At 47.0% G+C, this 26,831-nt stretch overlaps 1 protein-coding gene across 6 annotated transcripts in view; it reads left to right on the top strand.

Moving 5' to 3' along the window:
• The window catches only part of LOC135921771 (4-pyridoxate dehydrogenase-like), a 77,983-nt gene that overhangs the window by 26,465 nt on the left and 24,687 nt on the right, over positions 1 to 26,831 (top strand). For 5 of the 6 annotated variants that reach the window (XM_065456071.1, XM_070522851.1, XM_065456073.1 and 2 more), the window contains 5 exons: positions 410 to 612; positions 4,346 to 4,541; positions 10,752 to 10,889; positions 15,311 to 15,438; positions 21,082 to 21,249. In XM_065456071.1, coding sequence (XP_065312143.1) covers positions 410 to 612; positions 4,346 to 4,541; positions 10,752 to 10,889; positions 15,311 to 15,438; positions 21,082 to 21,249 — 833 coding nt within the window. Of the gene's footprint in view, positions 1 to 409; positions 613 to 4,345; positions 4,542 to 10,751; positions 10,890 to 15,310; positions 15,439 to 21,081; positions 21,250 to 26,831 lie in introns of those variants that run through there. The other variant, XM_065456074.1, reaches the window with a different exon arrangement.

A 26,831-nucleotide genomic window follows, 5' to 3' on the forward strand; every position in this document is an offset into this window, starting at 1 on the left:
CGACAGTTTTCTGTCAGAGTGACAGAGCTGGCTCGTCGGCGAGACAGAACGTCACATTTGCTGCAGGAATTGCGGTCGCTAGGTGCCAGAACTACGTTGTCACGAGTCACGACTATGAGGCGTCATGGATTGCGGAATAGACTTCCACCGCTATAAGACAAAAAGAGAGACAAAAGGGAACAATTTCTGTGGTTTCTGCATATTATATCACGAAGAAGAACTAAAATCGCTGTAATTTTATTCAACTGACCATAGTCAAATTGGCTAGTGGCCTATATATATACATCATTGCCCACAGGTGCACTCAGCATACTGTAGCGTTTGTCCAGTCTTACGGGAAATTTATAAATATTTCTCGCTTTCAACCTAATTTTCAGCATTTCATTGACTGCTCTTCACGCATGCGCAGTGGGCGCCGGCTCAGCAGGAAGCGTAGTGGCTAACCGGCTCTCGGAGAGCGGCAACTACAGCGTCCTTCTCCTCGAAGCCGGTGGCGAAGAGACGCCAGACCTCATGGTTCCTTTCATGGCACCCTTTGCCGCCAACAAGAACAACAGCTGGCAGTACGTCACAGTGCCGCAAAAGTATTCGTGCTTTTCCTTCCCAGGACGTGTGAGTGTCTTGTGGATGGATTGATTTTGTTTGTTCGATGTAAGATTGCGTGACAGCAATAGCCCCTTCCATGTGGCGCTATTGTACATAATTCGGATCGAAAATGGCTGAAATATTTGTTAATATCCCAGTTGCCAACTTGTTTAACATTTACTGAAAGAATGAACTCGCTCCTGTTTGCGTTACCCCATGGATTATCTGCTGCCATCTACCAGAAGAGCGGCAAAGTACCGAGACCAGGCCAGCTGTCTTTACCGGAAACGTGCGGACGAGCCAAGCTCGTCCATAGCACGGAAGGGGCTAGTAAAAAAATGGTGAGAATCGTGGTACAATTTTCAACCCAGGGTGATATGAAAACGCAAATTAAGACTGCCCGTTTCACATTCAGAAGTAGTTGGAGCCATGAAATGTTGAGCCCGGCATCATCAACATGCTACGATAACATAAGAACAACAACAACAAAAAACTCATTTTTGGAAATTATGCATAGGGTTTTTATTATACTTGAGCACTAGGATACGATCTTTATTTTAGTCAGCTGAGAAGACTTAAAAAAATATTTCCTTTCCTAAGGCAGTACCAGCTATCATCGCTGGGTATGTGGAAACATATGCTGTTTGAGTTTAAACACAACACATACAATATGGTGCAGGTATGATACAAAGCAAACGTTAAACATTAGGGCAAGTCTTCAGTGCAGGAAAAAGGGTAGACACAATTCAACTTACCGTATCTTTTCACTATAATACTGTCACACCCACCGTGCTTGCTTGGAGGCTATTGTGTTGGGTTGCTAAGCACAAGGCCGCAGGATCGAGTCCTGAACACGGCGGCCGCATTTCGATGGGAGCGAAATGCAAGAACATCCGTGCACTTAGGTAGGCCCAGGTAGTCAAAACTTTCTCAGTGCATTATTACGGCGTGCCTCATACACAGATCGCGGTTTAGGCACGTAAAACCACGTAATTTTAATTAGTAATGCCACGTTGTAGCGACGGTGAAGAACAGAGTAGAAAAACTGTGGCTCACGAAACCAACTCTTTGTTGCGCGAACCTGTGCCAACAAAAGCAGGTGACACTCAAGGCAAAGTATATGTAAACTGGTAGTAAAGCTTTCATATAAGCCCACATGGGAAGAAAATGGCGGACTGTTGCAACCGTCGCCATCTACGCATCAGGGGGAGAACTAACAGCAAGCAAAAACTAAATAAATAAAAAGTGACGTCGCAACTGGAGATGGCAGTGACGTCAGGATCCTATGCTGCTTGGTGCGAATGCTTGAATTTCTTTAGCGTCCGGCATTTCGACCTCTACGGCATCAGCTTTTCTTTTGAGGTTGAGGCGAGCTTAGAACTCACCTCAACTAAAGCGCCAGCACGTCATTAAACCATAGGAGTAGCGTATGTCTTAATGTGAGCATAATTATGCTGTTATTGACGGCAATTGTTCCAGTAGGTTCCTTAGGAAGGTGAACAAATAGGATGAAAATAAATGACAGTACCACACAGGTTTCAAGAACAATTTCGCTTTTATTCGCCTAGAATAATGCAACCAATATAAATGACCTAACAAAACACGCTTCAATAGATGAAATATACTATGGCCAGCACACAGTCGTAATGTATAGCAACATATGCGAAACCTTTTCACAGAATCACTCGCAATTCCGCACGACACCATGTATTCATATCCAACAAGTGTCAGGCAAGCGAACATTCTCCCACATTATCATTTATAAAACATTCGACCTAGAAATGTTGATGCACGTCGGACAATCAGAGCCTGTGTTACGGCGAGTGAGCAAACATAGCGCGACGTTTCTTCGCGGAGCGTTCAGCATTTATCGTCACGACGAGACACAGCGGGTCGGATGCGGCAGCGTGAACTTGCACGACAACAAAAGGCCTCCGCTCTCACCTTTCGCCCATGAATTCCGTGCGCTAGGTCACGCAAAACTTTAAGTGAAGCGTACGCCACACTTTGAACAAACACGCAATGAAATAAAAAAGAAAAGACGGATGAAACCCCCGCATTCAGATGTGCAACACCATTCCGCACGACATGATAGCTGGTTTGCACAGTCTTGCGAAGTCTTGTTTCAGAATCACGGGTTGGTCGGAATCACCAAGAACGAATAAATTGTGAAATATGAAAAAAATGAATATTTGTTGTTTTAGTACAGCAAAAATATTTGAAACGATATACTTACTCGTATGACAGTATTATGATTAAATATTTCCGATTTTTTTCACATAGGTCTTCTAGATTAATGTTTGTTCTCCCCTCACCCAGTCGCGCTTAAACCGAGCACCCCTAACTGACATCTCTGGCGATAGGTTTTGGCCCACGTTTCGTTCTAAGCTTCGCGACCTATTTAGACGGACCTTGCTCAAGGCACAACGAGAGCGGCGAGCGCATTTGGAAATCGTCGAAATACGTATGATCTGCGGGTCAAGCGCGTCTGCCTTTTATGCATCATTCGTCGAAATTTCCGGCGTAATCGCTCGTAATCGCGTACCTTCCAGAAACTACGACACTGTTCCCGTCGCGCGTAAAATCTCATTACACAATGTTCAGCAAGAACGTGCACGACAGGTAGTGTCAGCGATAACATTCGAGTAAGTTCGAAATGATGCAGGCGCGTCCTGCGCTGAGCGGCAGCGTTAAGTTAGCGGATGAAATGCATGCAGTTCCTGGTTAAAAAGATGAATAAAAACACGTATCGGTATCATGTAACGATCGAAAATACGATTAAACAATGCGTACTTCGTCAGCTGTGACTGCAGCCTATCATTATTGGCGTGAACAAAAATGACGCATATCAGTGCTGAAGTCTCTCGGTCATCGGTACACATATTCTATTATGCTCTATGTCTTAAATCCCTACGATCTGTGGCACGCAACACCTCTCTGCAGTGTTGGGGTTTTAGGGCTAACGCACGACAGCACATTTTCGTTCGTTTCAGTACCATTCACGGGGTACCATGAACATGCACTTGCAGGTGTTACTAGTTAAGGCAGGCTAGTCGATTCACAAATGAAAAACTCAAGGAACGTGCGTCACCACTGAATGAATAGTTTTGAGCCAACTGGCAAAAAAAACGTACAAAATGTGGCGGATGATCAATGGTTAGCAAATGTTAAAGTTTTTTTTATGATTACCGTGAGCAGCCAGCATGCTCAGCAGCATACGCTCGAAAAGCTTGAGCCATGAGTTTGAAACGGGCTCAAGAATATTCCGCCAGGATTTAGCTAATCGACGAAAGCAGTGACTGAACGTTTGCGTACTCTTGCGGACAATGCTGGGGCCCATATAAGTTTAGAATGGTGTAAATTATTTGTTTTTTTAAAATGTTTTAGGCCAACTAAAATTTGCTTGAATGAATTTTTTTTCACAGTGGGCACAGACATTCCGTACACCATGCGTACTGCTGCCGATAGAAAAAAAAAAGAGAAGGTGCTAGTTTGTACTGTGAATGTCTAATTTTCACTCCGTCGGCTAGGACTATTCTTTTCCGTATAATAGTGCAACTAGCACATTTATGTGGGCGTACGCGCCTTGACACTACGTACATCGACCCGACAACATTACAAGCCCTGATTGCCGCGAAAACCGTACAGGTCATGCGACCGAACGGGGGCATTGGTTGAATGTTTTGTTTTCTCATTACCGAGGTGGAAATGCGGGGCATCCTACTAATAAGTTCTTTTCGTTTTGCACCTGTCGAGACAGATGGCTTCCATTAACACGGGAAAAATTCTAGGCGGCACCAGTTCCATCAACTCCATGGTCTTCGTGCGGGGAAGCCAATATGACTTCGATCGATGGGAAAGTTATTACAAGGCCATCGGATGGAACTACTCAAGCGTGTTGCCCCACTTCAAAGCCATCGAGACATTCAACGTGAGCGGGGTGCCTGAACACGTCAGTGAGTTGAGTAGCCTATCCGAGGGGACATCACTGAAGGACTAGATACCGCACAACCCACGCACTTGGGTCACTTTACTTTATGCAGGGAAAAGTTGAGAAATCAGGGTCTACATTCCCGTTCGCACGATGCCCTTACGCCAGAGCTATTCGCAAGAGCTAATTGCAGCAATTCCTGCTATTGGCCGTATTATTAGCGAAGTCAACCGACGAAAACGTTATGAATTCGATCTGAGTTGCCCAAGTTCCGCAAATATTTTCGGTTGGATTCTGATACCGTTTCCTTCAGAAGTGCTATTTGCCACTGACCAGCCGCCTTCTCTAAAAACATGTACAACGTCCTTATTTAAGGGGCAACGCAATATAACGAAGTCAGAAGGTAGGAACACACAGGACAGCGCTGAACTCACAACTAACTTTATTCGAAGGCATACAAAAACTTATGTACATAACCCCTAGCCACGTGCTCTCCCATCGATGGCGTTATTATCAGTGCGCAGGCAAAAAGTGCAAAACCCTGTAATCTAATTTTACACTATGAGTTCAGCACTGTCCTGTGTGTTCCTACCTTCTGTATTCGTCATATTGCGCTGCGCCTTCAAGACGGTCAACCAGTACCAACTCGCCCAAATGTAGATCCGTTTACAATGCCCCTACTGGAAGACCATTTCTCTTGAGGACGTTTCTTGCGCAAGAACTTCTTTGAATACGGATCTTCATTGGCAGGCTTCAAAGTGTATTTTGGTTCATGCTGCGAGTTAATTGAGTCCGAACAACAGGTTCAGCACTTGGAGGTGGCAGGTGCTTCGGTCAGGTGCAGGATTGCCCACTTTTACGGAAAATGTCTCCTTAGTATTTGAAATCTCTTAGCAGTTTAAACTTGGCATGTAATCCAGCAGACTAAACTGTCGCTTAGGAAAAGCCTCATCCCCGGGGCTTCTATCTAAATACGTGAAAACTAAATAATATTTTTTTCTTGAATATCGCAAAATTAGGAAATAAAAGTAACCTAAGTATGACGTTAACAACTCTGTAACTGAGCAATAATATTAATAAAAAAAACAAACTCGGAGCACACTAAGCACTCCTTATGAATTGTGAATGCGAAAACATTAATTTAAACTTGAATGCATCTGTTCGGGCCTTCGAAATGTGAACTCCACGTGGGGAAGCAAGCGCCTTGAGACACTTGGCTAACACCTCCGACATAGCACAAAGACGGTGCACTTAGATCCGTGACACCATGCTACGTTGCCCGAATGCCATGGAATCTAATAGGGCTGCTCCCAAGTAAGCCGCGGTGATGTCATCACGCCGTGCCTGACAATGTTTCCGTTTTTTATACATTAATTTTAAGGGTGCATGAATATCGAAATTTTCTAATACGGATACGAATATTTAGTTTCGTATATCGAATCGAATATCGAATAATGACATGCACATGCATTTATCAGCAAGTTGGGTTAATTTGTTTCTTTGGAACATTGCATATTTTTTGTCAGTGGTAAAAAAAAAACAGCTAGACTACTAAGCCTTTATACTAAGACATTGTCCATTTGGCTCATGTTAACATTCGAAATTGAGTGATTCCCTCTAGCTCTCCTCGCCAGCCTGTGCCTCATTATACTTCATCAAATGCCCCTAAAATCGGAGAAATTTCACACCACGCCAGTCGTCACTCATCGCACTTGCCGGCAAGCAATGAGCTCAGAATTAGGGGTGGCTCTGAGAACCAAAAAGAAAAAAAATTATGCTTGGCCCTACTTTGGCAAACACCCGAGGAGGAGGAGAAGCAAAAAAAAAAAACTTTATTTAAGGTCTATACTAAGGCCCAGTAAAGAAGAGCGCTTGCTCCGCTAAGGCCCGTTGTTTATCCGCCGAGTTCGAGTGCCAGAGACCAGCGGAGCTGCGGGAAGTTAAAGCTTCAGAAAAATACCTGCCGTCTACGTTTGTGGGGCGTTTCGGTTGGGATGGCGCGCCATTTGAGGCGCCCGCCGTAACAAAAACGATTCGTTGAGCCGCCATATGCGTCGGCGTCGTGTGCCAGACGCTGCCCCAACGTGACTCGGCGGCAACCCGCGGCCGCTGAACAGTCCCGACTGGGGGCGTCGGGGCGGATCACAGCGTTTTCGATGCATGCAGCAGGCTGCACCTTTTTTGTTATCCAGCGGCCGTGCCACGTTGCATGCTAGCTCCAGCGCCGTGTGCCTGGTAGCTTCTTGAAGTCCGCCGAAGTGAGCGCATGGGTTTTTATAGGGGAGCAATGACGTCACGCCACCTGTGCCCCCTCCGCGCCGTTCCTTCTCCCCCGCTAGGGTCCACCCACTCTCGCCGCGTCGGTATGCTACGCGATGCCATTTTTAAACTCTGCTTTAACTTTCTGTCAGCAACTTTCTGTTAACTTCCTCTCCCCCATCTCGGCGAAGCTGCGAACGTAAAGAGAAACCCAATGAGATTCTAAGAGCTCCACCGTAAAAGTGCAGCTTTGCTGTCCGCAAACCCGTGCCCCTTGCTACTGAGAAACTGTCTTTTCCGCAATAGTTGACAGTTAGTGGCTAAGTGTGTTTACAGGCAAAAGTTTGCTTGCAAATACGAAATCGCCGCAAAATTCAGCATAGCATCACTCCATTCTTAGATCAGATAAAAAAATTGCTATGAACCGTGGTTTCTCCCACTTAGAAAGCAATATGTTCGATTTGATTCGAATATTTGTATCCGACCCAATATTCGAACATTATCGAATATATATTTCTCGAATCGAATATGAATAATAAAAAGTGCCTGCTGGGATTTATCACTCACGGCCAACGCCGCCGACGCTGACACCGACACCGACGCCGACGACACCAGCTTTCCTGCGACACGAGCTCCTTAACGCTGTCGCGTTAAAATATAATGTTCGAGTATCTTCTAACTTTTCGAATATTCAACCACCGCTAATTAATTTCTTGATAGCAATTACCAAGGGGCAGTTAGAACGCAGGCGAGAGCTTGCGCGAACAAGGAACGCGCGGATAGCACAGGCTGCCGAGCGCGAGAACGAGGGTGACGTGGCGTCGCGGCGATCCTCTCACGCCACACCGATGGCGTGCCAGCGTGGCCGCGGGTGTTTCGCCTGCTCTGCTCCGTCTAGCCGCGCAAGGGACGTGGCGTCCCAGCCAATGAAAATATAGGCGTCATTTCGCTGCTCCAAACTGTAGATACCGGATTTCTCGATAAATGGGCCATTTGATGCTTTCGCAACAAGACGGTGTCACACTTCTGTAGTCCGAGACGCCTAAGCTGCAGAAAATTGTAGTACGCGGCAGTCTGTTGCATACCACTGATTTGAGAGCAGGATTTGTTTTAGACCCTCGCAAACATAGTAACAATTTCACGTATGCTGTAAACTCATGTACAACCTTCGTGCACTTGAGATGCTCTGGCCAATAGAATTAATGCAACTGCGATACCTGGGGCGCTAAATGTAAAACTATTCCAATATGTTTCTATTCTAATCTCCTGACGTCAAATTTGCGTAATCACCGACGCAAGCAACGGGAGGTGACCCGCAGCGTTGTCTGAACAGACCAATCAAACCCTCTCCTCGTTCATAGGTGGTCACTTTTGTTTGCTTGAAAAACGAATAACATTGCCTACACTGAGCGGCTTGTCGTATCTAATTGGCTGACAAGAGGCGAGGAGAACGCTCAAGTGGAGGGGGATTCACTGGGGCAGAGCCTGTGCACTGAAAATCGATAACCAGATGAAGAGGGTGGTGCAGACGTCTGCGATTGGCCGGCTTTCCCTTACTTAGCTTGTGGTGGCTGGTTGAAAACCGCGGCGGTATGCAACGGAAGCTTAAGAATGACGCTAAAACTGACCCTCAGCAAAGAAGAGTTGGCAGAACGAGGTCGTAAACGGGCCGAAATAGCTCAAAAACGTTACACGGCCACGCGAGAAGATTTATTATACGCAAATGCACCATGCTCTCCGGCAGGTCCGAGTAGCCAGCGTCTCAGCGATCGGCGGCAGCCATCTTTTATTCCTTTTGGAACGGAACAGCCTGCGGCTATTCCGAAAAAAATTCAGTTTTGTTCGGAATATTAATGCATCTTTATCGCGTACACGTCACTTTGACGCAGTGAGTTTGTGCGGTTTTGCGATGTCGCGTGACAGGACGGTGAAGTGGGTGCAGCCCGATAACTTTTTACCAATAGCCGAGGGCTAATCGCTAAAAATGGTCGAATCAGAAATAACTGTTTTCCTTTTTTCTGTAAAATCATGCATAATCACTCTGTACACATCATATCAGATGGGGAGGTATCGCGGTTTTCGTGACGTTGCGTGACAGACAGGTGAAGTGGGCGCGGTCGAAAAAAGTTTTTGACCTATCGTGGAGGGCTCATAGCAGAATTGGAATAGAAAAGTTTGGAATAGTTGTACGTTATAGCGCCCCTGTTTTTATTGCAGAATTGCCGAATTATTTAACCGTTTGCTTAATTTTGTTGAAGTTATCAACGTTTGGCTTCTCTTGCGTAAACATTTGAGATCACGAACCAAAAGATATGCTTCTGTAGGTAGATAAAATTTAGCTTGCTGGTTCAAATGCAGCCAGTTTAATGGGAATAGTTTCAGCAACACTCTACTGATAGCTTTTCTGCATTTTACATGTATTCGAAATGTCATCGAAGTTGGCCCTGAGGTCAAGATTTCTGTTTATAAATATCTTCACAGTGAAATCATGCTGGCTTCAACAGCGATAAGACGTTTCCCATGAATGTGGATGACGCTGCCTAGTCCAGAGGGTGCATCTCAATAGGCGCTCCGTTCCACGTCCTGTATAAATACATTTGTATGTAACAGATGCAAAGACACAGTGCGCCCTGTCCTTGTAACGTAGTAATAGTATAAAAATGTGAGAAAAATCACCGATGATTACGATACTCCCTAATGCGAGTTTGAGCGCAGCTTTAAATGTGTTTTCATTTCGCGATTTATTGGCTGGCAGAGAAAATCTGTCTCGTGCGGCACGTTTCAGACGGAGCAAAATGCAACGCGACTGCCTCGATAATAGAGAGATCGCGAGATGTAGTTCGGGCTTGACGAGAGGCCGCGATTCACAGCAGCCGCCGCAGACAGACCTCCACTCATGCAGCGCTTTCTTGGTATCGGTGGAGGCGCTCGCCGCATGCCTTATCGATGACATCATCGGTGAACAGACGACGCGCGATACTCGGGTGCCATCTCGTGGCGATCGTCACCGTAGAAACGTCTTGCGCTGCACTACGCTTTTCTTCTTCGGCTTTGGACATGCCCTCCTCCTCCGATTTCCGCCTCATGGTTCTACTGCATCCTGATGCTCCAATTTTCTCCTCGCGTTCTTTTCGCTATCGCTGTCTTTCATCCCGCACTGCCCTCCGCGTTTGCTATTTCATCCTTCGCTGGGATCATTCGTTCTGTTACGCCAAGGGACGCCGACGCTCAACGCAGGAACAGGCGCCTAGGAGCTGCGCTCTAAAATGCTATGCATTTGGGACACATTATACTCACCGGACATTTGACCAATCACTGAGAGTTAATGCAGTGTGAGAGAGCCACAATACACGCGTTGCTTTTACGCTCCTTGTACAGGTGTATATGCAGCATGAAGTACACGCGAACGTTCCCCATTCCTATTGAATAAGTCGCACGTGAAGAGCTAACGTACTATTTTCTGATATAACAGATTTATTCCTGGATTCAGCGTGTCAAATATGCTTCGCATGGGATTTCAGGTGCCTATATTTTTAGAGCTTGGAGTTTTACTTGACTAGTCAAAGTAACAAAAACTAAGCGGTCTTGAATATAATACTATGCGCGCATGAAATCGATAGTTTTCTTTTGCGGCCATACAATCACCCTTCGTATTACTCTGAAATTTGCATTATATTCCGAAGTTTACGGTACTTGTTGCGTGGCATGTAAGCAACTTTGGGTTATATCACCACCAGAAACTGAAAAAAAATAACATGCGAATACGGCAAGTCAATAACAATTCAAAGCTCAGGTAATGCAGCCGGTGGGGCCCATCGTAGTCATAAGTGTCATATTGAGAGGGCCGATTACGCCCTCCCGCTACGCTCCCTAAATTTTCGGCTCTGCCTTTCAGGAAGCATGAACTTAGGATGCCGTAGTAAAAGTGGCCATTTCATACGACGCCCCTATGAGCAACAACGTTTTCTTCACGCAGAATCATACTACCACGGAAGGACAGGTGAAATACCAATCAATTACCCCCGCTACAGCACACCGCTAAGCTACCACTTCCTCAACGCCTCCAGCGAGTCTCACTACGAGTACGTTGACTACAACAGCGATAAACAATCAGGTAAGAATTGCCAGACGTCTTGCCATTGGCAACAGTTCTGCAAAAAAATAGGAAAGTCATTCAGGAACTGCTGAAGATAATTTCCAAAGCAAGCGAATAGCTTTCTGAGTCCACTGAATTATCTGTGAAAGTCGCCGCGCAACGTTTCTTCCCGTTCCTAGGTGGTCATGGCGGCCTCCCATTAACGCCGAGCCTCGCATCACCTTTCCAACCTCCGTTGCTTTTCTGTCCATGTCATGGCAGCAGCACGCTGGGTCGCCGCCGTAGAGAGAGAGAGAGCGAGAGAGAGAGAGATAGCGAAGAAAGGAAAGGCAGGGAGGTCAACCAGAGGAGCATCCGGTTTGCTACCCTACATGGGTGAAGGGAAACGGGGAACAGAAAGAGGAAAGCGCGAGAGAAGGAACACAAGTGTGTGCACGCAGCAAAGTGCCTTGAAATCAGTCAAGTCAAAGCTAGCACATTATACATTAGGCTGCCGCCGATACATTAGTGTGCCGTAATTCTGCTGACTGAAGTTATTTTTCGGCCTTGCCCATCTCTGGTGATGCATGTTGAAGTCACCTGCGAAGAGCAAGGAGCCATTGGTCGTCAGCAGTACGTTGCAGTACGGGGAATTATATCGTTAGAGTAAAACCCAGCCTTTTGGCTTCAGCGCGAATAGAATAATGCGGGTGAGCCATGATGCCTACTCAAAACTTGCAAGTACTGAATTGAGAGCGTCCAGCACTCGGATTGCACTTCGGGCTGGCGGAGTGTGCAGGTTATTCAAGAACATTCAAAAAGTATTCACCAGGCGGGAGACCGGAACATCATAGCCACTTCCCGGTTTTATTCGGGCAATTTGTCAGGAACCCACTCAATGCAATCTACAGCGGTGCGCAGCTGTATCACTTCACGTGGCCCCGGCTGTGGCATCGGCTATGGCATCGGCTGTGGCTTCGGTTTTGACTACCTCTGTGGCTCTGGCTTTGGCTTCAATAGTCCGGACCAAGTTGCATTGGTCTCCGCCATGACCTTGTCAGATTTAGATTCGATTTCTCCAGGCCTAGGGGGCAGAGGAGGATGTGTTGTGGTATGGGGCGTACTCTTCACAGAGGCATCGGCGTTCTTTGAAGTGTGACATCTGACGGCGCCTGGAGCGTCGCTTTCTAACGGCCGCAACAGCTTTCCAACGAGACGGGCGGTCTCTCGCCATCTGCTTCAAGACCACCTTGTCCTTCTTCCTTTTGGGGCAGTCCTTCGAGGAAGCATCATCACAGTCAGAGTCATCGTCACAGTCAGTTTAATTGTTAGCAGGACACACACCGCCTATGTAGCCCGGAGAAAATAGAGAGCTTGTCCGGTATTCGGGTAAACGAAGGCAGTAAATTTTCGGCACCGGCGTAATCATGCTGCTGCCAAAAATTTGCACATGCAGCAAAGTAAAATGCACTAGGTTACTGCAATATTAGCTGTTTTTGTCCGTTTAAACTCCGCGCCGCCAGGTGGCTGCACCATGCAGGACGCTCCCGTTTACATCTCCTCCCCAACCAATCATCATCATCATCATCATCATCCTGGTTACGCCCACTGCAGGGCAAAGGCCTCTCCCATATTTCTCCAACAACCCCGGTCATGTACTAATTGTGGCCATGTCGTCCCTGCAAATTTCTTAATCTCATCCGCCCACCTAACTTTCTGCCGTCCCCTGCTACGCTTCCCTTCCCTTGGAATCCAGTCCGTAACCCTTAATGACCATCGGTTATCTTCCCTCCTCATTACATGTCCTGCCCAAGCCCATTTCTTTTTCTTGATTTCAACTAAGATGTCATTAACTCGCGTTTGTTCCCTCACCCAATATGCTCTTTTCTTATCCCTTAACGTTACACCTATCATTCTTCTTTCCATAGCTCGTTGCGTCGTCCTCAATTTGAGTAGAACCCTTTTCGTAAGCCTCCAGGTTTCTGCCCCGTAGGTGAGTACTGGTAAGACACAGCTATTATACACTTTTCTTTTGAGGGATAGTGGCAACCTGCTGTTCATGATCTGAGAATGCCTGCCAAACGCACCCCAGCCCATTCTTATTCTTCTGATTATTTCTGTCTCATGATCCGGATCCGCAGTCACTACCTGCCCTAAGTAGATGTATTCCCTTACGACTTCCAGTGCCTCGCTGCCTATTGTAAACTGCTGTTCTCTTCCGAGACTGTTAAACATTACTTTAGTTTTCTGCAGATTAATTTTTAGACCCACTCTTCTGCTTTGCCTCTCCAGGTCAGTGAGCATGCATTGCAGTTGGTCCCCTGAGTTACTAAGCAAGGCAATATCATCAGCGAATCGCAAGTTACTAAGGTATTCTCCATTAACTCTTATCCCCATTTCTTCCCAATCCAGGTCTCTGAATACTTCCTGTAAACACGCTGTGAATAGCATTGGAGAGATCGTATCTCCCTGCCTGACGCCTTTCTTTATTGGGATTTTGTTGCTTTCTTTATGGAGGACTACGGTGGCTGTGGAGCCGCTATAGATATTTTTCAGTATTTTTGCATATGGCTCGTCTGCACGCTGATTCCGTAATGCCTCCATGACTGCTGATGTTTCGACAGAATCAAATGCTTTCTCGTAATGAATATAAGCTATATATAAGGGTTGGTTGTATTCCGCACATTTCTCTATCACCTGATTGATAGTGTAAATATGATCTATTGTTGAGTAGCCTTTACGGAATCCTGCCTCGTCCTTTGCTTGACAGAAGTCTAAGGTGTTCCTGATTCTATTTGCGATTACTTTAGTAAATAGTTGGTAGGCAACGGACAGTAAGCTGTTCGGTCTATAATTTTTCAAGTCTTTGGCGTCCCCTTTCTTATGGATTAGGATTATGTTAGCGTTTTTCCAAGATTCCGGTACGCTCGACGTTATGAGGCATTGCGTATACAGGGTGGCCAGTTTCTCTAGAACAATCTGCCCACCATCCTTCAGTAAATCTGCTATTACCTGATCCTCCCCAGCTGCCTTCCCCCTTCGCATATCTCCCAAGGCTTTCTTTACTTCTTCCGGCGTTACCTGTGGGATTTCGAATTCCTCTAGACTATTTTCTCTTTCATTATTGTCGTGGGTGGCACTGGTGCTGTATAAATCTCTATAGAACTCCTCAGCCACTTGTACTATCTCATCCATATTAGTAATGATATTGCCGGCTTTGTCTCTTAACGCATACATCTGATTCTTGCCAATTCCTAGTTTCTTCTTCACTGTTTTTAGGCTTCCTCCGTTCTTGAGAGCATGTTCAATTCTATCCATATTATACTTCCTTATGTCAGCTGTCTTACGCTTGTTGATTAACTTCGAAAGTTCTGCCAGTTCTATTCAAGCTGTAGGGTTAGAGGCTTTCATACATTGGCGTTTCTTGATGAGATCTTTCGTCTCCTGCGATAGTTTACTGGTATCCTGCCTAACGGAGTTACCACCGACTTCCATTGCACACTCCTTAATGATGTCCACAAGATTGTCGTTCATTGCTTCAACACTAAGGTCCTCTTCCTGAGTTATAGCCGAATACCTGTTCTGAAGCTTGATCTGGCATTCCTCTATTTTCCCTCTTCCCGCTAACTCATTGATCGGCTTCTTTAGTACCAGTTTCTTCCGTTCCCTTTTCAGGTCTAGGCTAATTCGAGTTCTTACCATCCTGTGGCCACTGCAGCGCACCTTGCCGAGCACGTCCACATTTTGTATGAAGCAAGGCCACACACAGAGAAAATATATATATATATATATATATATATAAACCGACTCTACCTCTGGAAGCCAACAAGACCAGCTCCTTGGGAGACTCGGCTTGCATCGCCAAGAGGCATGGAGCCATCGTGGATAAGATTTGTTGTTAAATAAACACCAATTTCTAAGGTTGACTGAACTATTAGCACACACTTTCGCAAGAACAGGATCAGAATATTTAGGGTAGAAAGTTGGATTCGCATAAGGTAACAGATAGAGACATGCGTAACAGATACGATGTAAGTAAACAAGTAAACTAAGAACTTTTTACTTCTTCATGGTTTATTTCGTCTGTTTGCAATTGTGGGACGCAAACACGCACTAGAAAAAAAAGACATTCACAGTGTAACACAGTTATATGCTTATATTTCTGGCATCTACGGTTGCGCGAGTCCAAGGCCCTAAGTACGATAAAACCAGCGTGCTGTGCCATGAAGTATGAAACATTTATGACACTAACCTTGCTAGAGCACGTTTTTCAGTCGAAGGACCTAGTTTGGTTGAAGGTACTGCAAAAATATTGTGTAATACGCCTTTTGTATTTTCTTGCGTGATAGAAGTCTGTCCTGCCGCTTTTTGCAAGGAAACTGCAGTTTGACTTCAACGTTGTGAGTGTTTCGAAACATTTGCCGAAAAGTGAGTCGCATTGGTTTCTGCCTTACCAACAGGTTATTCTAGGGCACAATGCAACACAGCTGCTGGAGTGAGGATGAGCGCGAACAAGTGCTTCCTAACGAGCGTGCGCCAGATTCGTGAGGGTCACCTACACGTGTCTACGAAAAGCACTGTCACTAAGGTAAGGACAGCGTGTCCTCTGTCAAACGAGTATAAATGCCTAGAAAGTGCAAGGGACGTGATCAGTAGGAAGAATAAAGGGTGTCTCGGCTAATATGTAGAGAACGAGGAGGAATAAACATTATTTGTAAAAATGAACTGAAGGTGGAGTCGTCCAGGGTGCCTAGTCCAGGATGCCGTGAGCATGAGCCGATAGCTTGGTCCTGCTTATCAGACAATGCTGGTCTTCAGGGCTCGCGCTTGTCAGTTGGACCTTCCACTGCTCTACAGTTGGCTCAGTTAGGTGTGGTGTCGACGGGTTGTGCCCACACTCCCTTACCATGTGGTAGAGGGTTTTGGACGCAGAGCAGAAGGCACAATTGTAAGTCGCAGGATATATGGCAGGCAGCAGGGTGGCATGTGAGAATGTGCAGGCCTGTAGTTTGCGGAACATCACCGCCTTTCCTCTAGTCAGCTTGAGATTCGGGGGTGGGTATGTCCTGCTGCCCGTCTGTAGTGGTTCAGGATATCGCTGTATCTTTTTGGGACGCCATCGTGTAGGTTTACTGGGGCTCGTGAACCCGGTGGGATAGCCCGAAGAATGTGGCCTTGGGCAGCAGCGTGAGCCCTAGATTACCTGCCAGGGACTCGAGTCTCGGGGCCCAGACAAAGTATATTTGTCGAAAATTTTCTATTTTGTAAAGGTTGCTCAGGGGTTCTTTAGAAATGCCGCCCTTTTGGTAATTTCTGCACGGTGCTTGTGAGTCCGTGGTGACAGTGATGGCGATCTTCCTCTGGCTTGCCCGTCGTGGCCGCCAGAGCTATCTCCGTTTCTTGCGCGTAGCCGATGTCTGGAGTTATCCACTGAGGCTTCTGCTACCTCTTCTCCCTGGCCGTTGATAACCCTGACAGCGTGGACTGCTTTGTTCTTGTACTTTATCGCGCCGGTATATCTGATTTCTCCACTTCTTGGTCCTTCGTAGGCATTATGTAGAGATTGTCCTCTCGCTAGCCTCCTTTCTCTGTTATGTTCCGGATTCATGTTTCTCACGATGCTGGCCCCCGCGATCTTCTCGCTCAGGAGTAGAGAGATCCGCGGTTTTCGAGTTTCATCTTCGACTGTGTAGTGCAGTCTTCTTAGCGTGTCCCTGCCCATGCTGGTGAGCTTGAGTCGCTATATTTGACTCATCTTGTGGGCCTCTGCTAGTTCCTCCCAAATATTATGGAGACCCAGGCTGAGGAGCGCCTCCGTCGTCATCGACGGGGGAAGCATTAGTGCCAGTTTGTGGTTCTTTAAGATGAGAGCCTTTAGTTTGCCCCTCTCGCTCTTCTTGAGACGCAGGTGCGGGGCGTCGTAAGCAACTCTGCTGATTATCAGGGCTTGTGCTAATTTTTATTGTGTCCTGCTCCTTCAAGCCGTGTTTTCTGTTCGTCCCTCTTTGCACCAATTGTGTGACATGGGTAATGTCCACATCGGGTATGTTGACTCCGCTCAGGGTCAATGTTGGGTCCGATGTCTCCTGGGGAGGCCGGCCTCTCGTCCTCTTTTTCAGGATTAGGAGCTCCGACTTTCCCGGGGTGCATGAGAGACCGCAGCGGTGTAGATAACACTCGGTCCTGTCGATGACTTTTTGCAAGGCGTCTTGTTGTTCACCCTCCGATAGCGTGCACGGCCACACAGTCAGGTCGTCAGCGTAGATTGCATGACAGATACCCGTGATGTTTTCCAGGAGGTTCGGCAATCCCCTCATCGTTATATTGAAGAGCAACAGGGGGTTCCTTCCTGCGGTATTTGGATCTTGTCAATCCTGAAGTTTCTCAGGCCTATGGCCGCCGTTCGACCCGTAACAAAGTCGCACACGTAGTGCTGCGTCCGCTGTCCACATTTGGTATGCTGTAGGTAGTTTAGCACTGCTTTGTGGAAGACGTTGTCGAATGCCCCCTTGAGATCGAGTGCCGGGATGGCACCCTTATGCCGTGTGCTGAAACCACCGATGTCTTCTTTTAGCTGAAGTAAAATGTCCTGGGTGGAGAGGTCAGGCCCGAAACCGACCATATTGTTCGGCAGGTTCGGCAGTCCGGCAGGACTCTTGCCCTTCTTCCACGTAGGGCGATAGTCGATTGTGGACCACGTGATCGAAGAGTTTCCCTGCACACGACGCGAGAGAGATCGGGCGCAGATTCTGCAGCTTGCCGGGTTTCGGGATCATCGTTACGTCCACGTATTTCCAGGAAGCCAGTTACTGTCGGTGTAGGAGAGGTTAGGCCTGAAATCGCGTATATTGCTCGATAGGTAATGACTCTCGCCTTTCTTCCACGTAGAGCGATAGTCGATTGTAGACCCCGTGCTCGAATAGTTTCCCCGCGCACGACGTGAGAGATATGAGGCACAGGTTCTGTAGCTTGCCGGGTTCGGTATCATCGTTAGGTCTGCGTACTCCAGGAAGCCGGTATACTGCCGGTCTCCTAGCTTTCATTTATGTACTTTAGTGAACTCTCCGTTGCCCCGTCGTCCAGGTTACGGAGGGCCTTGCTAATTTGTCCCGTCCGGGCGTCGTGCTTCTCGTGAGGTTTACTAAGGCTGCAACGACCTCCGGCTTGGTGAAAACTTGATCTAGATCCAGGTTGGGTTCCTCCTCGTACTGCGAGGGTATGACGGGCTGCGCCTTCCGTTGCTCGCTTCCGAGCTATTTCTCTGTGACGGCTACGAGCACTTCTTTGTCGGTGCCCTGAAACTTGTGCATAAGTCTTTGTATATATAGCCTGGTGACAGCTTTTGATCAGGTTTTTGAGTGCTTGCAAAGAGTGTCTTTTGAATGGGCTAGGTCTTTCGGTTGCTTGCGGTTACTTATAGTTGGTCGCACACTTGATTCCAATTCTGGCGTCCGAGTATTTCAGCATACTCCTCTGCCTGTCGGGAGATTATAGCAATGCTGATCTAGAGTTTGCGGTTTCTCTTCAGCTTCTTCCGTCTCTTGAAAAGTCGTTGTCTAGCCTCCCAGAGGCGAAGTGGATGTGGGTCGATTTCAGCACTATCCGATATGAGTTGGAATATTTTAGTGTACTGGATAACCAAATCTATCACGTTCCTGGTCCACTCCTCCATGTCCTCCACGCTTCTGGGGTTTTAATCTTGTCGGAGGGGGGCGAGTACGTGATTTTCGTCTAACGTACTCTTACTCGTGTTTTGTGATGCATGATTTCGGTCTGGATGATGTGATAGCTGCTGCCCAGAGTTTCGTCCAGCCTCGAGCACTCGACTTGCTTAGGCCACTGGAGAAGGTCAGGTCTGGACTGGTGTTTCTGGAGACACTGTTGCTGATTCGAATGGGTAATTCAGGATTGATCCACAACGTCAGTTGGTGGAGCTGTGCCGTGTTGTGCACGTCTATACCCTCCTTGCTGGATTCTAGGTAGCCCCAAGCCACGCGTGGAGCGTTAAAGTGGCCCGCTATGAGGAGCTTTTGAGCCTTTGTGACTTTATTCCCTTCTCCCAGGAACTTGTCCAAGTGTTTGAGGGTGTCGCGTGGCAGACTGTACACATTCGGGATGTAGAGGCTCTGTAGGGTTTTCTTGTGAGGAACCAGCTCGATCAGAGTATGTTAGATTTGGTGGTTGATTTGGTGTTGTTGCGTCGTGCGATGTTTTTTTGATCGGAACGGGTTTCCGGGTCCTTCCCTGGACAATGTGCGTTTCGTAGCTGCGCGTCTTAATATTATCTGTTTCTGCTTCCTGTAATGCGACGATGTCCGGTTGGTGTAGGGTGCATAGATGAAGTAGATTTAGCCATTTCCGATTTGACGCTCTGCAGTTCCCTTGCCAAATCTTGAGCATTTGGATCACTTTTTTCTTTGCTATCTTATTCGCCATCTTGGCTTCCCAGAGTCTCGTTCATCTGGGATTATCGGATGGGGTATTTTGGCTTTTTTCTTGCCTGCTCTTTGTCCTCCTTGAGGATAGAGATGCCTTGGCTGAATTCGTTGCCCACGTAGGTGATCTCCTGGCGGAGCGTTTGTATGGCTGCTTGGACGATGGCTGCCACAGATTTGCTTGTAGTGTCGGTGGCCTGAGTTCTGCTCGGAACTCATTTTTCAGTTCGACTTTGTCTTCGGCTCGTACCTTGTTCATATTGTACTCTATTCTCGATTCGACGTCCACTTTCGGGGGAGTGGGTTCCCTCGGTTGAGTTGGTGTTATGGTAGGTTTCTGCTGCTTCTGCAATTGATGAATGAGTTGCCATTGTCTCGCTTTTAATAGATGGCTGTCTGCCTCTTAATTTAGTTCTTTGCCTTACGTACAAGGGTCGGGGTCTTGGCTTGAATCTTTTCTTGCACTCCTTGCTTGCCGTCTCGTGAGGAAGTTCACATAGTTTGCATTGTAACTGTCATTCGTGGTCTGCTTGTGGGTTTTGTACCTCGCACCGGTTGCGGATAATTTTGTTTGGGTTCGGGCATGCTGCCTTCTGGTGGCCGGTTTCCCTGCAGATCTGGCAGTACTGCACCGATCTGCGGTATGGGTGGCATCACTTGTACGAGCTGACCACCTTCACATAGACAGAGGCATGCTAGCTTACCAGGACTTCCACGTAATGAGGAAACCGTGCTGTGCCGCTTACGCTTCGGAATCGCATTCACCAATGCATATACGTTTTTGATTGGAATGGCTGATAGCGCCGAATGCAATGCCTGCGATGTCGAGGAAACTATAGAACATCTACTCAGCTACTGCCCATCTTTTGAAAACGAAAGACATGACCCCTGCACAGCTCTGAACCAGTTAGATAGAAAGCCGTTCACCTTGAACAAGATCTTGGGACCATGGCCTCGCATATCGCAGATACGAAAGGCCACAAAAGCACTGCTGCGATATTTGAAAGCTACCGGATTGAGTCAGTGTCTGTGATCCGGACTGAGTGACCGAATGATATCCCCAGTGGACTTTCTCTTCTTCTTTTAATCTTTCCGTCCCCTTTTTCCTTTCCCCAGTGTAGTGTAGCCTAACGGGCTTAGTCCTGGTTAACCTCCCTACCTTAATTTATCATTTGGTCTATTTCTATGTGAGATTAGGAAGATAGTTGACCAGTTCCATGTAACGCGCAGGGCAGATAAGCGGGTGCCAATTAGCAGAATGGGTGCCTAGGGAAAGGAAGTGCAGTCGAGGATTTCAGACAGCTAGGTGATGTGATGAATTGAGGAAACTGGCAGGTCCAGGATGGCATCAGTTGGCTTAAGAAATTGGTAGCTGCCGGTTTCTGCGATAAGTTTTCGTCCTGCACTGGACCGATATAAGCTAATAATGATGTTGACGATGATGAAGCCTGCAGCATTACGATGCGATAGGTAACCCTAGGATCGAAGCGGGTTTGCTCTGTCCATGCTTTACACTGGCTTCACTGTCAGCCCTTAAACTCAGACTTCTTGCCTTCGTTGCTGTGTCATCGTTCGCGAACATTAAAGTTCTTCTGTCTTGCGTGTCAAGACAACAGATGGTGGTGGAGGTCGTAAGGAAACATGCCGCGGTATTGAAGGCTAGCGATGTCGTCAGTAATGTCAGTACACAACGATATCACACTAGGTAACATTGACGAAGTAAAAGCGTCCGTTGATTTGTGTTGTGGTAGGCACTACGGCTTGTACATAGCGTTTATTTTGTTTCCCCTTTTTAGATTCTTTTTGAGAAGAAACGAGCCATCGGTGTACAGTTCATCAAAGACGGCAAAGTTACGAGTGTGTCTGCTGGCCGAGAGGTGATATTGTCTGCTGGTGCCATAAACACGCCCAAACTGCTCATGCTGTCCGGGATCGGGCCTATCGAGGAGCTAAAGAAGCACAAAGTGCGTTGATTTTTTTCTGTAGAGCATTGTTTTTCAAAAACTTTGCGTCGAAATATTATGAGGCTCTTCGCAACTCTTTGGCACATACGTATATTACTGGTACTATGAGTACTTGTCTTGTCTTCACTTCAGTTGAAATTTGTATGCTGAATCTCACAAGTCGTTTGCAGCATTGTGGACGCTGTAGGACTCCTTCATCAACAAAGAAGGTCAAATGCCCTTTGAAATGTGTTGGTCCGCGCCTCACCGTCTCCTCAGCGGCTGCTGAATTCGCGGTAAAGGTCCTAGCATGTCACGTATCGCTGTAACGTATCATGTACCAAGAAAAAAGAAGCAACACTATCTATCCTGCCATTAATCAGACAGTTACACCCGGAACTATATTACGCTGCGCAAGGACATTACCCGTGTACGTCTCGTACCTTCGGTGGCTCTGCGAACGGCTTTTGCGATGGAGCATAGGTGCGCTTATGTGACGTGGCAAGCGAACGAGGAGACCACGATAGAGCAATGACTATGACGGAAACCTCACTGCAACATCTTACTCAGTGGTGGCTATTTTAAATGGATTGACCTGAGTGTCAGCTTGAGATACTCTAGGCACGTATGTATGCAAGTGAGTCTCAGTAAGTGGGAACTAACGCCATATGAGCGCGAATGGGCGTTGGTAACGTGGTAAGTGCGAATAAAAACAGCTATGAACGCAAATGAGCGTTGCTGAGCATGAGTAGGAACGTGAGTGAGTGCCGATGAATGTCAGTGCGCGTCAGTATGAGCGAAGACATAGCTTACAAAAATATTGGTGAGTTAGTATGAAGGAGTACGCGCCTGTTCTGCCGACTGATGACCGTGAGACTTCATGGACGCTGATTATAGCTTTATCTACTTATGGGTTTAAACTGCCATTTGAAGAAGATATGCGCAATTGTTAGAAAGAGGACAGTAGTGGCGCCGCTCGATTAAGGTCGTGTCTGTGCTTCACTGACCATAGCCTCTGAGATCGGGTGGTGTGGCAGCGTTCGTAGTGCGATTTTTGAGGCCTTACAATCACACTGCGTCGAGATTTTCGCTCAGGATAACCATCTGGCGCCAGTGCATGATCTACGAGATCATCCAGCGTGTTCTGCCCAAGCTGATTTAAAAATAACTTTCTGTAAATCTCCTTGGGTCTGCCATGTCTTCACATTTCAGTGGTCCCGTAAAAAATTATAACAGGGTGCGTTCGACGTCTCTTTTAATTCATTGCAATAAAGGCCACCTTGCTTAAGCAAATCCTCATGATTGTTTTAGGAAAGCGCTGTTAAAGTGTTGAGCCTTCACTGGACAGTTGGCGTTGCACTCTACGTAGTATTGAGTCAATGGCAAAAATTGCAGAGTATCGTCTTGTCTTCCGGGCACCGCAGCTGCACTAATTGGGTCGCTTGTCTCACGCCAGCTCCAGCCTCCATACCCCTTCCATGCGCCTTCGGTGTATGCACGTTGAACACTCAGCGTGCATGCACTTTTAGCAGAACTTTGTCGCTTTATTCAACGCGTGCCAACAAAGTCTCCAGAAATTAGCTCAGCATCATGCCTTATGGCTGCGCCTTCGAGCATAGCAACCGAACGGAGCCTGAAAAATTTATATTGTATTCTGAAGCGGAAGGACAACAAGGAATGGCGTTCTGCTGGGCTCCCGTTTTCGAGGTTGGCGCTGGTTGGTGGTCGTAGGTAAGAGTTGCGATACGAAGGCGCCGCTTTTCAACAATCACGTTGCAGGGGGTGGGAAATAGGGAGGGGGGGTCTGTCGCTCGTTAGTTCGTTCGTACGTTTCCGCGTTCATTCGGGCTATTCGCTTACGTTAACAATAATCGTGGATGGTTTTGCGCAGACTTTTTTTAGTAATCATATATGCGCAGTTTCCTGGGCGGTTTAACCCGCATGACTGGACTTTTTGTATATGACCGATAAACTTTAGCTGTTCAGTTCGCACGGCCTACTCTGCTTAGCGCCATTGAAAGCAACGTACAAACCTTCTTATTAAGCTGCACTGTTCATACCGCTAGCGCTGCTTGACGCTAGCTTGAAAACGGCGTATAGCCTGCTACAGCAAAATTTGGATGCTTGAAATTTGCCAACCGGCATTTCGTATCTGAGTAGCCTCGTGCGTCGTTTTATGGCAACAGCACATCGAAGGCAGGGTATAGCCTTCCAAAAACATATGTGCGTAATCTGCATAGCATTTTATGATCGGGCTTTTCTTATCTGGTTTTCCGGCCTCCTGACACACCTTCTCCTCTTAGAATACATTTTTTCATTTTAATTATCTTGTTCAGGTAAATGGCCGTCTACACTAGAAGGAGTGCGATCAAAAATAATTATAGGGGTGTGGTTCTTGAAAAGAACCACACCCCTGTTTATGTACTGAAAACATTTGCAACAAAATGAATATTCAAGAGTACAGTTGCAGATTTGCAAATGCACTGCAAGTGTGATGATACCAAAGAAGAAAAAATGCATATTAAAAGCACATACGTGCATACACTTGCCCATGACCGTATGTAAAAATAAACTTGCGTTTCGGCTAAATGAAGCACTATTAACGAGTTGTTCACAAAGCGAAATATGTTCCTTAAATGGCTTACTCCTTTGACTTAGAAAATAACAAGCACGCATTCGCAAACGAAAATATTGTGCAGAAACCATCCACGATCCCTGTCAGTGTAAGTGAATAGTCCGAGTAAACGAGCGAATGAACGAACGAGCAAGCGAACGAGGGAACGGGTGACTGTCACGTCTCCACTCCCTCTCGCCTTTCACTGTAACTTGGTAACGGGCGAGCTAGCGTGCGACAGTCCTCTTCAAGCCGCCCGTCCCCACGACTTCGTTGCGTCAGAGCACGCGCATTTACCCTCGACGCCTTCGAAGATGCGTTGAGGGGTAACGAACGAGTACTTGAAGGTGACCTGGACACCAACTGCCCATTCAATCTGCTGTAAAGCTGTGTTTTCAGCGGGAACACAACCTCACAGCCCAGTGTGCCAGTAAACGACGTTTTATACGAATTAATTGAAAGCATGCAAATATGTATGCAGTTCCGGACCTAGCGACTATAGCATTTGATGCAAGACGACACCCATGAAGGGACGAAGAGAGGACGCGGGCATCGCAACTATCGCCCTGCATTTCATGCGTTTCATGTACCGTTTCATTTCATGCAGCGTACTGAGGCTTAGGCGCAGTACGTTCATACTCATCGATATCTCGGAATCACTGTGATATCTATTTCAAGAAAAATAAATATTCCAGTTCCGCCGAGCGGAACACGAGATGCAGGCGGACAAAAAACCCAGTTTATTACCCAACACACGCCAGCAGTGCATCGGTCCTGTATCGGCGGTCTGGAAGGGATATGGCTGCCGCCCAATGTTGCCGGCGTGCCGCGTGCCTTTGCTGTGCCTTGAATTTTTTCCAGTGACTCTACGTAGCACTAGGCTGCCTAGATGTCCTCCTCCCCCGTCGCTCTGTATAGGGTGGAGACAACTGCGTCGTCGGCTACGCATGCGCCATTTCCATGCTCGTTCCGCGGGACGCGGTACTGGTGCGCGTGTGTAGGAGCGGATTGTAGGCAGCACGGGGCCTTTATGTGGACAAAATTACTGTCTAAAAGCATTATTGCGTAGTGATAGTTAAGGAGGTAATGTTTTTGGCGGGTTACAGTTTACCAGCACTATTAAATAAGCCACTTCATGCTGCCATGTAGTGCTGCAGTCTGAAATCATTTTAAAATGTGTTACGACCACTTTTTGGCGTCATAGTTTCTGTACTGTCACCCGCCATGGTTGCTCAGTGGCTATGGTGTTAGGTTGCTGAGCACGAGGTTGCGGGATCGAATCCCGGCCACGGCGGCCGCATTTCGATGGGGGCGAAATGCGAAAACACCCGTGTACTTAGATTTAGGTGCACGTTAAAGAACCCCAGGTGGTCGAAATTTCTGGAGTCCTCCACTACGGCGTGCCTCATAATCAGGAAGTGGTTTTGGTACGTAAAACCCCATAATTTATTTTTTAAATTTCCGTACTGTCAAACGGTAGCAAGGTTGCATGACACCCGCTGTTTTGTTCTACAGGTGGGAAACCGTTTTACTCAAGCATTCGTATAGAGTAACGGATGATTGAATGTTCAATGACCACATTACTAGGTATTGTTGTTCTTCAGGCAGATTTGCGTGGCTTAACGGCGCAAATCTAGGCATACTGCTCGTCGCTACTCTCCAATTTCGAAGCCCGGTTTATTGGTATGCTTTCCAACACAACAATCGGTTTTGGTTTGCGCCCCGGCCTTCGTTGTCAGATAAACAGTAAACAATGTTACAGCTTTATGCGCGTTAAAAAAGATTAAATTCTGGCGTTTCACGTGTTAAAACCAGGTCTCATTGTGAGGCACACCGTAGTAGGGACCCCGGATTAATTTTTACCACCTTGGTTCTTTAACCAAAGGTACACTCAATGAATCTGCGCAGGGCATTTTATTCGTGGAGCTAGAGCGCCGCTATCAATAAATCAATAAATGATTAGCGAGTAAGAGTTGGCCTTCGGCGTGTGAGAGAAGTGGCACTTTTGGAGGTAATTGGGTGACAAGGGGTGAGAAGCGCATCGGTCGCACTCTCTTGGTCACGCGGGAATCGCCGGCAATCTTCCTCAGGGAGAAATAGCGACTCCTTGGTGCGTCTTGGGTGTGGCGTGGTCATCCCTGCCTCTCAGGACTGTGCTAGCCTGCCTGGTGTGTTTGTCTCGGAGCGAGCGACATCGATTAATTTTAGGCGTTAGTACGTGCCATCATTATATGCAGCCATACAGAAGCCGCTAGAACGCCCTTAACGTCTGTCCTCGGCGGCTCGGACATTGAGGTGTTTGAACAATAAATTTCAACACTTTCCCGAAAGCCATAATGTATGTTCATTTTTCTGGCCAATGTCTGAGCCATGACTCTGACCAGAGTGAGCTTTTGTTTAGACGGCACTGCAGAGGTCACCGACACTGGCGAAATACGCAAGAATCCAAAAGTAGGCAAGGCCTTTCATGACGAAGGAATAATTTGAGTAAAACTCGTCTTGTCAGGTTAGGATATTATATAAAAAGACACATAGGGTTCTGGTCAGTGGCTAAGTCAAATGCCAACTTTCGCTTGGGAACGCAAGAGTTTATTGTTCACAATGCCTTGTTGCTTGTTTCCTACTCACAATTCCTAGTTCTTTGTTCGCAAGACACTAATATATAAGCTGTATAGGTTCCGTTACGCCGAATAACTGTTTTGTTGGTCATTGAGCGTTTTATGCTTAAGGGCATTGCTTGTAGCCATTGCTTGCTCGGGCAGCGGCTGTGGCGGGATGCACCGGCTCGAACGAGATGAAAAACTTATGTGTCAACTGGCCTTAAGGGTTACAGCCAACGCAGCTACATAGCATGCTCTCATTCCTTTAAACCGTATACCTACCACGTGCATCAGGGAACTGTAGGAAAAGGCAACTAACTGGCTGATAGTTCTGACTGCGAGAGGAAGTGAACTCAAGGAGAAGTCAAACTTCATTACTGCAATAGACC

This window comes from Dermacentor albipictus, chromosome 8 (genome assembly GCF_038994185.2).
Source record: "Dermacentor albipictus isolate Rhodes 1998 colony chromosome 8, USDA_Dalb.pri_finalv2, whole genome shotgun sequence".
NCBI classification, from domain to species: domain Eukaryota; kingdom Metazoa; phylum Arthropoda; class Arachnida; order Ixodida; family Ixodidae; genus Dermacentor; species Dermacentor albipictus.